The 15,000-nt window shown below is 37.9% G+C and overlaps 2 protein-coding genes across 4 annotated transcripts in view; one reads left to right on the top strand and one right to left on the bottom strand.

Moving 5' to 3' along the window:
• LOC138042597 (stabilizer of axonemal microtubules 4-like) overlaps positions 1-13,573 on the bottom strand; it is a 14,621-nt gene extending 1,048 nt beyond the window's left edge. The window contains exons 1-12 of one of the 2 annotated variants that reach the window (XM_068888543.1): positions 13,408-13,573; positions 12,637-12,880; positions 11,365-11,521; positions 10,643-10,756; positions 10,483-10,543; positions 9,227-9,339; positions 8,892-8,963; positions 6,624-6,725; positions 5,042-5,145; positions 4,206-4,290; positions 3,037-3,131; positions 2,397-2,561 (exon numbers count right to left, since the gene is read on the bottom strand). In XM_068888543.1, coding sequence (XP_068744644.1) covers positions 2,397-2,561; positions 3,037-3,131; positions 4,206-4,290; positions 5,042-5,145; positions 6,624-6,725; positions 8,892-8,963; positions 9,227-9,339; positions 10,483-10,543; positions 10,643-10,756; positions 11,365-11,521; positions 12,637-12,860 — 1,292 coding nt within the window. In that variant the 5' untranslated portion in view covers positions 12,861-12,880; positions 13,408-13,573. Of the gene's footprint in view, positions 1-2,396; positions 2,562-3,036; positions 3,132-4,205; positions 4,291-5,041; positions 5,146-6,623; positions 6,726-8,891; positions 8,964-9,226; positions 9,340-10,482; positions 10,544-10,642; positions 10,757-11,364; positions 11,522-12,636; positions 12,881-13,217 lie in introns of both variants that reach the window. The other variant, XM_068888544.1, reaches the window with a different exon arrangement.
• A 225-nt stretch (positions 13,574-13,798) lies between these two features.
• Positions 13,799-15,000, top strand: part of LOC138042598 (lipase member K-like) — a 19,556-nt gene continuing 18,354 nt past the window's right edge. For both annotated transcript variants that reach the window (XM_068888546.1, XM_068888545.1), the window contains exon 1: positions 13,799-13,933. In XM_068888546.1, coding sequence (XP_068744647.1) covers positions 13,811-13,933 — 123 coding nt within the window. In that variant the 5' untranslated portion in view covers positions 13,799-13,810. The remainder of the gene's footprint in view (positions 13,934-15,000) is intronic.

Genomic DNA, 15,000 nt, shown 5'->3' with positions numbered 1-15,000 from the left:
GTTATAAAAATATATCAATAATTTATTTAAGACTGACTGCTGCCGCAGTGAGTGAGCCTGACGCGAACGAACGAGGCAGCTCTCCAGTCGGGAGAAGAACACATTTTTCTTTGAAACGCAAGGGAATGTGGTCAAAGTCGCAAGGAATTGTGGTTATCCGCGAATGGAGGAGTTTAGATGCGCGGTATGATACTCTTGTTTTTCATTTCACTTCTCGTATCGTTTACACTGTCACGCAACAAGAAAATAGATTCGAAATCGTTAAATGAAAGAGGCCAAGAACTTGGAATGTTGTTGGAAACAAATCTTTTAACCACCTCTCCAGTTCTCAGGTCTGTGCAGCACATCGTTTCGTGAGTCATTTGTCGAAGCGTTTAACGCAACTTTATAGAGTTTTCCTGGTCTACCACTATGGCGTTCGGTAATCAACGAAAACAACTGGAGTTCACTTTGCGATGAAAGCGCTTACTTCTCGCTCATGATATAAAATACATGAGTATGAACACATGTCCCAATGTGCTTAGAAGGCTCCAACTGCTGAGATTCATAGGGATAAACATTTTTTTCGAACCAAACAGCTTTCTACGCGGTGTCACGCAAGGTGTCAACTGGGAAACTCAAAACGCTTATTTTCGAAACGAAAGACGTCACGGAACTGGAAACTTTTAAAAAGATTTATTTCTAGGTCATCTTCAACCTCCTTTAGTTAAAAGTTCAAAAGTTGCGATTTTGAGTTTAGAATTTGATCATGTCGCTGTGCCTCGAGTGGGATCCAGAAGGAGGTCCAGTTAAGGGCACGAAAGCATCGTTAAATTTCAACACCTCCCTTCGGCAGCATTTCTACCATTTAGGTAAACTAGCTTCTTGATTGTAAGTAGTTCGTTATTGCATAAATTAAATTTTGTCAAGAACGTAGAAATTCACGCGCAGAAGATAATAGCTGAAAGAAATATTGTTGGCTTCTCAAATCAACTTCATTTTACACTAGAATGACTAAACAAATCTTTTTCTGATGTTAAAAACTATGGCTACCTATTAATCATTTGCCAGAAAGAACACGGCTACAAATTCCTGCCCTCTTTATGAAAATTATTCGCGTATCAAATTCAACCCATGTAGGCAAATTAGTTAATATCACACAACACGATGAATCTACAAAGACCAAAAAACCTCACAAAAATCTTTTCCAGCGAAACATTTATTGAACAAATAACATACTTGCTATTAGAGGCAGAAAACCCTTCCTATTTCAATGCGTGCGTGAAAACAAGAAACACAATCCGTGTAACAAAACCATACGCAATTAAATAATTTTTTCACCGGGGATCAGGATCAAACCCTTTTCTGAAGAACCTTTTCCTTGAATAATGAAGAACAAAATAGAAAACAAGCTTTCTTTCAAACAATTCTAGACTGTCACATTTCCAATTATTTTTTTAACCTGAAGACTCAGGGGCACCCAACGAGAATATAGTTCAAAACGACTTAAACATAGGATTGTTAAACGTATGTTAGTATTTAAACGGTAGATATGGGCATATTTTTATCCCCTAAAAGTTTTTCATCTGTTCGGATTCCCTAGCTTAAAGTCTAGTAATCCGAAAATTATAGGGATTAAAACTTACCTTTTCGAAAATTTCAGCCAGAAAAAAGGCCCCCGAAAATTCTAGGTGACCTTTTTAGGGTAAAAATCCGTTAAAAATGGGCAATTATACAATGTTTTTAATAAATGTTCGAAAATCCTAGGAGAGGCAGGCAAGCAAGGAATTTTAAAACAAATGTTCCGAAAATTCTAGATCTCAAATCGTCTTCCGAACAGATATTTTCCGAAAATTGACGTTGGGTGCCCCTGAAGACTGTGCAAAGTTGAGCACAAAATAAGTATAAATAGCCAGACAACTGAGATGCGACTTTAGTAAACAAAGATGCATTGAAGGCGTTCGATTCCTTCAATGAGTTTTGCCATTTGGTTTCAGTGTTGTATATAACACCACAATCAGTAAAATATTCGAAACAAAGCTCACTTTGACATCCGACGGCGAATGTGCAATTGTTGTCGAAGACCTATATTCGTCGCTTTTAAGATTCCAGCTATTCATTTTTCACAACTGATGTTCCATTCGTGAGCCCATAAAGGTGTATTTTGTTTAAAGATCCAATAAAACACCATTAGCGTTACATCGGCTTCGCCGCCATTGCTTGTACCGTGACTACCGGATAACATCTACCTAAATCTACGCATTTCCACTACCCCCTGAAACCTACCAAAGATACGCGCAGAAGACCCTAGACACAAAGACAATACTTAGCAGGGGAGTGACAGGAAAGACCCTATTGCGTAATAGAGATGCTTACGGTTAAGTGACAGAGGACGGTCAAACAAAGGAGACCTGTACCTGGCTACATAAGGCTTCTGCCAGCGCAGTTCAGCTGTCGTGTCAATTTCTGGTCCGAAAGAGTGGACACTTGTTCCTTTCGTGAAGCCATTTGGTAACTGAGTGAACACATTGCCTTCAGTTCGACCCTTGCGATCATCACCTCGCGGATTCATGTCGTAATGTCTGGTGTGATAAAAACAGGGGGTTGAAAGCTTGATGAACTTTTTATTCAAAGCATAATCAGCAAAAGTACCACGCTGACAAACGACTCGGATAATTTGTAAAATTTAGGAACTTTATCCTTTAAAGTGTCTAGTCAATCTAGCGCTGGAGCACTAATTGGGGACACTGTAAACTGAAATCAACAATTAACACAAATCAAGTCAAATGTTGCTTTTTGAGAACAGGGGAAAACCGGAGTACCCGGAGAAACCAACAAAGAGAGGGAATTGAAGGCAAAAGCATATGAAACACAATTTAAAAACAAAAGAGACCACTGAATTTAAGTGTGATCCAAGTTGATTTCAGGTAATTTTTCTCAATGAGAGTGTGGGGAAGGGAGGAAGGTAGTGCCTCCAATGGCTTTTTTCAATTCTCCCCTCCCACCCATCCAAACCCCCTCGTCTCTAGATCGATCCTTAGGATGGTGAATACTTACTTAGCATTGTAATGAGTTTTAAATCTTCTGAGTGACTCTGCCGTCTCGGCTGTCTCAAAATATTGGTCATTGTTTTCACTGTAGCCAGTCAGTTCCTGAAAGAGTCAGGGGTCAAGCTAAAGACTTAAAAGGGTCGTGTCACGACAAGTGACACCCAAATCAAGCCACACGTTAAAATAACTACAGTTTTGAATAAAACAGCAAATACAAAAGCAGGCACACATGGCCGGGCATAGATTGCAATTGGCGTTTTTGAAATCCGTGCAACCTAACAGTTTTTTAAAGTTTATTTCTGTTTTTTTTTCTCTACTACCCCCTGAGACCTATCAACGATAAGATACGCACGGAAGACTCTAGGCACAAAGACAATATTGCAAAATTGAAGAAGATAAAAATATATTGCAATTGGGGTTTTTGAAAACCATGCAACCTACAAGTTTTCCAAAGTTTATCTCTGTTTTTTCTACTACCCCCTGAAACCTACCAAAGATACGGGTAGAAGACTCTAGGCACAAAGAACCTAACAGTTTTTCAAAGTTTATCTCTGTTTTTTTTAACTTAAATTTATATACATGTATATGCTCGACAAACAATGTTTTGTCCCTACACTTTGATTTGCGTTGTTTAAAAGTAATTTCTGGGTCACGTTAAGTTGCATAGCGAGTAAGGGAAGTAATTAGCAAAACTACACAAAATTAACAGCACAGCCCTGATACAGCCTCAGTCTCAGGACATCCTTCTTTTGCGAAGAATTCCCATCCACATTGATTTTATTTTCAGTTTTTTTTTTGAAGCTCTGCTTTTCTTTACACTTGTGGATTATTGATGCATGTAGTGAAATTGCATCCATTGGAAACTCAGAAATCCAGATGGGATTTGAACCCACGATCCTCTGTGATCTACATGTAGTCGGATGCTCTAACCACTGAGCTACTGGAGACTCTATGGTGAGCAAGGGTGAAATGCAAGTCTTTGACTACAACGGCATCACGCAGTTACAAATGCAGTCAAATAACGACTAACAGCATAGCTCATAACTGCATCGTGTGCAGTCACCAACCACAAAATTTTAACAACATATATCATTCAAACATTTGCTCGCTTAGGTGTTTTGTGGATTATTAGATTTGTAACGGCTGTTTGTTCTTCGTATGTTTTCGTTAACTAACCTTTGTTCCTATGGACACGTTACCCAGTCTCTCAGCTTCGGTTGGATCGGTTCTCTGTTTCCCTTTGAACGAAATCTTGGCAATGCTGGCGAATCAAAAATCACAGTAGGAAAAAAAAATTGGGATTTTTTTTCATGAAGCATAAGCTCTAACTTAATCTTTAATTTGAATAATTATTGCCAGCCATAAGTCAAAAGGACTTTGCCGAGTGCTGGGACATGTAGATGAAGATGTAGTGTAGATTGCTGGAAGAACGAGTCGAGGAGTGGAGCCAGCTCGGTTGCAGATTCCTTGAGAACGCGATCGGGTATTTGTTCTGGGCCGCAAGCTTTGTTTGCTCTGATAGACTCTAGCTAGATGTGATTGCCGCGGGTAGTGAATTAGGTCTGGTACGTCGCCATAGGGTAACTTAGGGATATCTGCTAGGTTGGTTAGATTCTCGTGCGTAAAAACGCTGTCGCATTGTTCGCTTAGTGCCTCTGCCTTTGACGTACCGTCTGTAAACGCTCAGTTGTTCCAAAAGTTACAGTGTTGGGATGCCTTTTGACTCCGAACGTAGGAGCTTTAGGTATGACCATGCTCTGACCCAAGCGTTATTAGTCTTTAGCAAGACTCGGTTTGGTGACTTGCGCGCAGCAGTCTCGGTACGAATGTCTTCGCGCCACACTAGAGCTAGAGCCCAGACTTCGCATGAACAAAATGGCTGACACAAGTGTGATGCAAAAGAAACAAGGTAATTCTTTGACATATTATAAACAATGCTTGGGGGTATGGATAAGGTTAACCGTTTAAAGAGAATCATTTAAAATGCGCGTGTTCAGAAGTATAAAACGCACCTCGAGAAAGTGCTAGGGTTAGCCATGTTGGAATATTCAGCAGGGTCCATTTTTTTCATTTTCTCCTGTATCCGCGGATGGAGATCTCCGAGTTTAGTGTACTCCTGTATAGAATACGAAAAAAAAAAGGAAATTAGTAACCAATGGATAACTTTGACGATAAGTTTGACGTCCCTTCATCAAAGAATAATTTATATGAACTGTTGGGTAGGCTTTGGCACATTATGCTTCAATCCTGTTGAGACACAGAGACATTTTGGGTACTATTTAACAAACCTATACAACCTTTATTTAAACACGATATTAAATTCAAAGCTAAAAGCTTGTGGGGTCGTGTACAAAATTACAGATTAGTGATAAAAATGGTAAAACTTATTAAAACTACATTCAAGGGAATAAAATAGCAAGAGGACTGCATGACTCCAGAAAATTATCCGTTTAAAAGCCGCCCTTTATCTTGGTCAGAAATATGCTCTAGGACAGATGACACATTGACTAAGGGGTAGGGGAGTGGGAAGGGGAGCGTAAAAATGAAGGTGAATTTGTGTCACTGTCTCAACATTGTTTTAATGCAAATAATCCCCAAAATGTATTAAGGGACTGGTGAAAGTAGAGAATTGTTCCAGTGGTTGGTAGATTTGAATAACAAAGAGAAAGTTTGTAGGAAAATATTTTTCTCATAATAATAGTAAATTCTTAAAGGTACTGTAAAATGGCTTGATTATATGCCTCCTCTTATAACTGGGTTGAAATCTCATTGCCTCGTATAAATTTCTGAGCAACTTTCTTGAAGCTTTATTTTCCCTGTTATATAGTTGACAAATTACTAGTATTGATGATGTCTGTTCTTGTAAATTTCCCTCAGCGAATCCTGGCATTCATCCAAACATGCTTGCATGTACATGTATGTCTATGTTAAACTCTTGTCCATTCTCATCAAACCAATTTTTGCCCATGCCAGTGGTAGTTGACGACAGAGTGGAATAATTATTAAGCTCTGAAACTATCATCGACTATCATGGAACATTATTTTAATGACATTTGTAGGATGTGGAAAAGGTCTATCCCTTTTCTCTTTTTAATAATATAAGAAAATAATTACATGTATTGAGCAAAGACTCTAGGCTGTGTAGCTGGTGGAGTATTTTATCACAGGATTACTGTATTTTAACATTGCAAGTAAATACAATGGTCGTTTCGTGCTGCTTTGGCTGCAAGTGGGCTGGGACTGGCATGTTGATCAGTAGTTTTGACGAATCATTTGCAGCCAAACACACTGAAGCAACCATTGATTTACTTCCACATGGTGAATAATCTGGTGATAAAATGTCCTGTTACATGTAGCTATGCAGGCTAAAAAGACTCTTGAACTGGGTGTAAACAGGTATGCATGACTTATTTGAGGAATGTTCAGTAAGTGAGATTCAAGCCATCAGAGGAAATTGACAGACCATCCAAATCATGTTGTAGCTCATAATTGCCTTGCCCAATTGTGCCTCAAATAAATCTTACACAAGACCTAGGCTACAACATAATTATTGTGGGATGGCTGTGGTGAATGCAAATACACAAGTACATGTACCTCTCCAAGTTTTGAATAGAAAACTGGTCTTGCTTTGGTGCCATGAGTAAATCCTGTGCTGTGTTCAGATCCATGAGACAACGTGGGTAATTTCTCATTTCCCTGCAGAGGAAAAATGCAGATCATTATACAACTGAATGTCATGCTATATAACATGCATGTACAGTACATATATACATGTAAGGTACATTTGTATTATTATCATGTTAAAGTGCAACTAAACTCCAATATTTTCTGTTCCTAATGTAAATCTCCTCATCCAAAGCAAACGTATGTCACCATTGATACCCACAATTTCTCTTTTTCTGTGCCATGCAAGCCACGTAAACTTGGAAGAACTGGCAGTAATATTATTATTTGGACCCACGACCGTGATGTGGGAGGCATGGATTTATTCTCGATTTTACGTGTGACATAAAGTTGAGAATAGACCCATGTCTCTCGCATCACGGTCATGAGTCCAAATAATAATATTACTGCCAGTTCTTCAAAGTTTACTCATAAACTGCTTTGTATTCCTGTTTTCACAGAAATTTTCCATTGCAAAGCACTTTGTGAGTTGTAAAATTGAGAACTGATCCATGCTTCTCGCCTTACGGTCGTGGGTTCAAATTACTGCGGCTACATGTAGTTTTGATAACTTTGCGGTTATTGAATTGCCCAGCAGACGAAAAAGCGAAATTTTGAGGTAAGAATGATAAAACATGTTTGCTTTTGGTGGGGACATAATTTAATATAATTGTAGACGAAAAAATTAAGTTTACATGTAGGTGCACTTTAAATGTTGAAAGCTTCTTACTACATTGTTACATTAAAGGTGTACCCGTACAGTAGAACCTCTCAGGTTACATCTGGTGCTCCCTCAATCATATTACACCTGTATATTAATACTCTTAAGACTAGCTGTCTACCTCATCAGTAGAATGTCCTTGCTTAAGTCTCCAGAGATTAAAACTACACTGTAGCAATTTCTAAAAGGAAGTGAAGTGCTGCTGGAATAGAATCAATTACTCTCACGATAAAAACGATTGTACTTTATTTATTAAAAAATATAAATGATCACTATATCCATGTATTGTAGAAAGTGCATGTTTATAAATAGGATATCAACATACTGTATTACCAATAATAAGAAAAGGTCTGTCAACCTCGTCCCCAGCCTCTCTCTTCTTCCCTTGAGAGACTCTGGGATATAGTTTAGTGACAATATTACTATATCTAGTGTTATTTAATTGAAAAATTGGTAGAAATATTGTATAACTAACAAAAAGGAACTACTGCCTATGCAAAATATGGCTATTATATATAATTTTTGTTTGCATAGTGGCAAGAAAATTGTGTTAATCAGAACGATCATTATTATTCCTTGTGTAACAATGATGTAGCAGGATATATGTAACTCCGAGAGAAACTAAGTGTCCCAGTCAACTGTGTTTGCATGAAGATAACAATAACTTTAATAACTAATGCGATCCTTTGTGCTATTGCAGACAATTTTTTTAAAAGACATGTTTCGGCATGCTTATGCCATCATCAGTTTAATGAGTTCCTAAGTGTGAACAGTTATAAAGTTTACGGGTAGATGAAAAAATCATTACAACATGACGTAATACAAAAGCGGGTACTATTTACAGCGTGACACCAAACATCAAGGTGTAAACTAAAACGTGACAAAAGTGTTGTAATGCTGCAATTGTTTGTTAAGTTCCGGTTTGATCTTATTTATATGAAAAGCTTCTTTGAGTTTTAAATCAATTGAGTTGCTGGCAGAATCCAGAATACTAAAGCACGAAGGGGAGTATTTGCTTAAAAATATGCGAGTTTTTATCGCTTTCGGTGTGTTCCTTTATCCTGGTAGAAAAGTGGCGACTAGTTTCGCCAATATAACGGAAATTACAACCCGCGCAAGAAAATTAGTAAACTACCATGGATTTTAGAGCAACAGGAGTACGATCTTTAACACTAAACATGTTTTTAATTTTGAACTGTAAGTACTGTCCTTAATATACGCGCGAGCTACTAGGGTGCCTCCTCGGGATTTTGCCTCTGGGCGAAATCCCTGCGGGGGCAATAACAGAAAGGTAATTAAATATGAAATAATAAACGAAACATACCGGTACATGAAAACCGCTGGGCATATGTAGTGAAATCCTATGATTGACTTTTATTCTGGTATTTAATTAATAAGGCACAGGTATCTCAAATGCCAAGAATAATGAGGTGCTCACCAGTGCTTGCAGCAATAATATTATTGAAATGTCTACTTACATGAAGATATTCCACAGGAAGGAAATCTTTTTTCATAATACTAAAACCAGTTGGTCGGTGAGTCCATCTTGGCTGGAATGAAACATACAACAGTTACTGTAAAGACAACTGTTAAACAATGATTATGAATGAAGACTTACCAATACTAAAACCAATAATTGTTGCTAAATTTCCTACTCTACCATAAAATTGGTGCTCAAACAAAATATCAGTGCTACTGCAATCCCTTGATTTATGGTAAATGTTGTAATAATTTGCAACATCCTACAGACTGGCCAAAAACTATACTTAAAGAATAATAATTTATTATTATTATTATTTATTTCATTCTTTACATCTCTCATTCCTTCATGGGCATCCATTGGGTTAAAAGTGATTGGCTCATCATTGCATGCATGTGTGAAGCCAGATCCTTCCTTGTATCCTACACTTTTTGTTGAAGTGTCCACTGAAAGAAAATCAAAGAAAAAGTATTTTGTGCAAGGTATTTTAGTTACAGTTACTGGTATGTGGAAAATTAAATTTAGGTATATCCAAATTTAAATGGGAATGCAACTCTGGGGCCAGTTGTTCAAATGGATATAAACGACTATCTGCCGGATAAATCACTATCCACGTTTTGCAGTCATAGCAAATTAACGCTTTTTTTTGCGCTATCCAATCCATTTGGATTAAGTGATTTATCCAATAGATAGCATTATCCACCTTTTGAACGCTGGGGCCTGGCATGTGTAAATAATACAGGCCTTAAGGACGTTCGCGCCCATTGCTACTGTGCATTTTTTCGCTGCATCGCAGACCACGAAGGTAAACACGATGCTGAAGGCGCAAACATTGTTTACAAGAATGGAGCGTGACAGCATGTGGCATCATGGGATAGCTGTGGACCCAGGTCTTCATGTCACACAATGACCCCCATTTTCCTTCCCGTAGATCACTTCCTTTCCTGATTTTGTCCATTTTACCAAAACACAAAAAATATCTGTATGTGAGAAGTTACAAATATTTCGCCTTTTATGCTCTTGTGCAACCGAAGTTTTCTTTCTTAGACTAACATTTATCATTTTTCAAGGTCTATTTAACCACAGAAAAAGACATCAGATGCAAAAGTTTATTTAGTTATCTTAGTTATGTTGAATTGAGTATGTTTACCTCAGTGATCTAAATTTCTCTAATGTAGCTTTTTTATTGCTGACAGTTGTAAGGTAAGGTCGTCCTAAAATAACGCAATCTTCTAAAAGTGCACCTCATGATCTCGAAAGCAAGCACGGTGACCCTCCAGTTTGCCTTTTTGGCAAAAGTAGATCACTACCTTTCTGCATGGCAAGTTTAAAAAAATTCTGTAGGTGGGAACATTTTGGGCGCTAACGTCCTTAAATTGTAAAAACACTTTTTTCTGACCTTACTAAGCCCGACAGATAGCCGATTCACAATACATTGCTTCCTTTTCCCTAAATACAGTTGTCTTGTATTTTGGGGAAAAACAACTGAAATTCTCTCTTTGATCAACATGAATGTTATGCTTAAATTAAGGCAAATTTCAAGTACCCTGTAAAACTAATAATGATCTCAGGCCTCCACTTTTACTCACTTCTCTGATTTGGGATTCCTGGGAAATTTGTGTGAGTTTCTGTGGACATATAGCTAGGACCCTAAAAGTAAAAGGAAAAATGTAAGATGTATCGGAAAGGTGGGGCCTAAAAATCATGTATTGCACTTTATTTGCGTTATTGTTCAAGAGGGCAACTTACATAGAATCCATTTTCCCTGGAAATAGGATCCTTCTGTTTAAGAGTGTATAGCAATGGGCGATGGTATGGATATACCGTTCCTTTAGCTCTGGTGTCAATGTGCACATCCCTAACCTGGAAATTGCATATTGTTGGAACATATAAATTTTGCTCAGCTACTGTTACTTTTGCTTCACAATGATTATTACTGTAGTAAATGTAATAACCAATAATTTTTATTGGCATTTATTGATTTTTTATTTATACAGTACAGTAACCATTAATAAAATTTAAATTATTACAATTAAAAGAAAGCAAATATGACGCCTGTTAGCTAGGGTATGATTCGTCTGTGTGGATCCCCAATTTCCCAGCCTTCTTTTTTGACACTAGACTTGTAGTGCTTTAATTAATTTTCTTGCCAAGTATTAAATATAAGAGAATTATTCATTTCTTCAAAAATCTGATCTTTGTTCATACCTTCAATTCATTTCATGTCAATTACTGTGTAATATGTATTATGTACATAATCATTTTTTATTGTACAGTTACAGCACTTTGATTAAAGAAGCGCAGCTTTTTGGGATTACAGACCACAACTGTTGTGGTTAGTTATGGTATCTTAAAGTGCTTACAATGGTAGAATTAGTCACTAACAACAAAAGATTCCAACAACCCTTATATCTGTAAATGTCCAGATTACTATGACATACTGCTCAGCATTATTTACGACTTTTTCTAACCTGTCTCGATCTTGGCACAGTAACAGGAATGTCTTTTACAAATCCACTTGTCGCTGTCATGTGCAGGCCTTTGGAGAAAGGGTCAATACCACTTGATCCTTTGGAGGGTAAAAAGTGTTTCTTGGTAATAGATGCATAGTTGTCTGTCAAAAGTCTCCTGTAGATAACAAAAAATAATATCAACCATTTAAGGTAACATGCAGCAATTAACAATTGCAAATGTATTGGAAGTCAAGGTGGCCCTTCGACCTTTATGACAGGTTGGTTTTATTTTTCTATTCTGAGAAATGTGATTTGAAGTTGAAATGATGATAATTTTTTTGTCATTGATACAGCCTTTTGGGTTAGCTTGCCTTTTTAATCAACATAAAGGAGGCCCTATTAAATAGCAGCTTTATTAATATTTACATTTTCAATCTTATGCTTTTTCCTTTGAGGCAAGCCAAATTCGAAGAGCATCCATGGAAAGTACCAGATAGTGTTTGGCAAAATGGCATCTGATTAGCCCACAGCGTTAATAATGCTTTTCAGCAGTTATCAATTACACGCAGCCCTCAACAACTTTTTTTCATATTTTGAAAGTAAAAATTTAGATGGACGTCAATCATCATTGTTTCCATGACGATACTCATGTTCTCTTGGCAGCATTTGAATTCATTATGGAAGCATTTGATTGATGTCCACCTAAATTTTATTTTTGAATATTAAAAAATGTTCTTGAGGGGCGCATGTTAATGATGACCACTGTAACACCCTAATATGAGAGTGTCAGGACTTGAAAATAACAATTCTCAAACTCATTAATAATTCATAAGTTAATAAGCCAATTGCATCACCCCATTCTGGTCATGCGCACTTAGTCTAGTTTGAAACCCAATGAAACACTGCTTGCTGATTCACTAAATGAATTTCGAATACATTTGGTTTGAAATCAATAATTTCAAACACGTGGTTTGAAATCAATAATAATTTCAAACACATGATTTTGAAATCAATAATTTCAAACACACGTGTTTTGAAATCAATTAATGGCAATGAGTGCTTGCTCACAGCTCTCACATGCTTCTGAGCAACCATAAGGTGTACAAAAAAATATTCAAGTGATTGAATGTATAATTTCTTTTGTTGGAGAAGTAATTCAAAAACTCGTGCATCGTGCTTCATTGGATTTCCAAATGCAGGAAAACATGTAAAACACTCGGTCTTCGTTTGGAAATACAAAGAAGCACTCACACTCGTTTTTGAACTAGTACTAATAAACTTTTTCCTTACCCCATTACCGGGTTGTCCAGTTCATCCAAGCGACGATTGTAATAAACCCCTGGTCTAAAGTTTGATTGATATCCAGTGCCAGTATGGTGACCAGACCGAGGATTGAAGCCCTCCTGTCCATAACGTGTTGAATATTCGGTACAGTAGAACTTCATTACCCCAATATCAGCACCCTTGCTCTGTAAAATGTGGGCATTTCCTGGTCCATATGGGAGACGCCCCATTGTTTTGCCTGTATCTTTAACTTAATGATATGAAAATGTGGCACTAGTAATTTTGTTGTCCAAGATGTTATTATATAAATTATTATGTATAAGAAATCAACCACAGCAACTGAACAACATTGCTCATAACTCGCCACGTCTTTGGAAACATGTAAGTTGTACATGTATTTGTGTGATCGAGAAGTGATTCTGATTTAGTTTTAATTCTATAAAAATAATAAAATATATGAAATGTTCCTATATGTTTGAACGGCGATCGTTTTAGGTGAAACTTACATCTTTGCTTCTCTTAAGCTGCAGTGATTGTTAAGGGTTGTGCTTCGTTCGTAACATCCTACGATGGAAGAAAACACTTACTTTGCGAACACCTTATCCATCTTGTCCGGTCGCTTCCGTTCGATCGACAACTTATACACGGAGTTCTAAGGATTTTGAGATGCTACTCGAGAGTTTTTTGTCGGCAACATGCCCAGCAATCGATCATTTGTTCTATCGGTACTGGTGTCTACAGATAAGTCCTTAAATTTTACTATATTGTATACCTTACCTATTGAGAACTCGTTTTCTAGTACCAGTGGAATTCTTTCAAGAAAAAAGGTTGCTCACTTTGACATTTTTTGGTCATTCTTGAACACCAACAATGCCGTTACTAAGGTTACAGCAGAAAATCCGCTGGTCAAATGTATTTTGCTCAATGGTAACGACTGTGTAACGCAACTGTAGGGGCTGAAGTGCCATGAAGTGATCTACAATAATATTTTGACTGCAGCAGAAAGGAAAAACGTTTAATTTCAAGGAAAAAGGCAGCAAAATAAGATTTTCCATCTACTGATGGGTGATGACAAGCTTTCTTGGAAGGGTTGATCATCAAGAATCTTTCGAAGTGGTTTCCTCGTAATCCTTGCACGAAGACATCCGAGCCCGACGGAATTTCTGCATCAAATGTTGAAATGAGTATCGCCGTTCTTGAGCCTCCCTTGGTGATTGCTTTGATAGTCCTCTGGACTGTAGTAGATAATCGTCCGGTTGAAAAGTGTTGTCAAAAACTGGACCCAGACGCGTCTCGCAACGTTGTAAGTATCTAATGTCCTTCGTAAGACGTGGGTGACCGTTTTGAATAAATTACTCGATGTATCCCTGGTTGGGGAGGTGCGGCGCGGCCCCTCATACCCTGACCCTGTTTAAGACAAATATCGCTGATTTTCCTACCCATTTTAAGACAGAATTCCGATTTTTGATACCCTGTTTAAGACATTTAACCCAGTTTAAGACAAAAATTGATAAATCGATACCCTGATTAAGACAAAAAATGATAAATTCGATACCCTGTTCAAGACAAAAATCCCGAAAAACATACCCTGGCTGGCCGCACGTCCCCATTAAGCCCTTATAAGGGAGTACCCCCCCCCTGGGCCGCGTAGCAAGCTACGCAGAACTTTATTCGAGTGGCAGGGTACGTGGGGCTTTCGTCGGTACCATTTAAACAAACGTCGCAAATCTTTAAAATGATTTTCCTCAACTGTAAAGCTTTTCTGGCGTCGGAAAAAAACAAAACTTTCCTCCGCACAACTGGCATTTTTTATTCAAAACAGCACATGAGCTTGCGAAAACCATCATTAAGTGCCCCGCGAAATAAGCCAATCGGAGCGTAGGGGTGCTTACCATTTAGCCAAAAAATCCGGAAATTTCGGTTTGAGGTCAAATGGAAAGGCAATTTTCCGGAAAATCTTTTCGGAAATTGTGGACAACCTCCAGAGGTAGTCCTCTTTTTCCGTTCGGAACGGAATTCGCAAAATGCTCTTACCATTTGCGAGAACCTTCCGTTTCCAGGCCCTTTCTCACAAGATCGAGTGAAATATGCGGGGTGAAATGCTGTGTAGTAAATGGTAAGCGCCATTCTCATCCAGTTGGTCAGTAAATTCGGAAAATCGCTTACCTTTATGCAACGATCATTCCATCCGGATTATTTGGCTAAATGGTAAGCACCCTAGATTGCATTGCCGCAACCTCTTTTTAGAAGCCAATGAAAAATGGTGTACTGTCGAACTTTACCAGATCTCACATTTCCAGTGACAGAGTGAGATCTGGTTACGAGATTAGCGGGGTACCCCACCTTCAGCATTCACATGGAGAAACTCAC

The sequence above is a fragment of the Montipora capricornis genome, chromosome 3 (genome assembly GCF_036669925.1).
Source record: "Montipora capricornis isolate CH-2021 chromosome 3, ASM3666992v2, whole genome shotgun sequence".
Classification (NCBI taxonomy): Eukaryota; Metazoa; Cnidaria; class Anthozoa; order Scleractinia; family Acroporidae; genus Montipora; species Montipora capricornis.
Note: the sequence above shows the minus strand (reverse complement) of the source record. Positions and strands in the feature narration are given on the sequence as shown.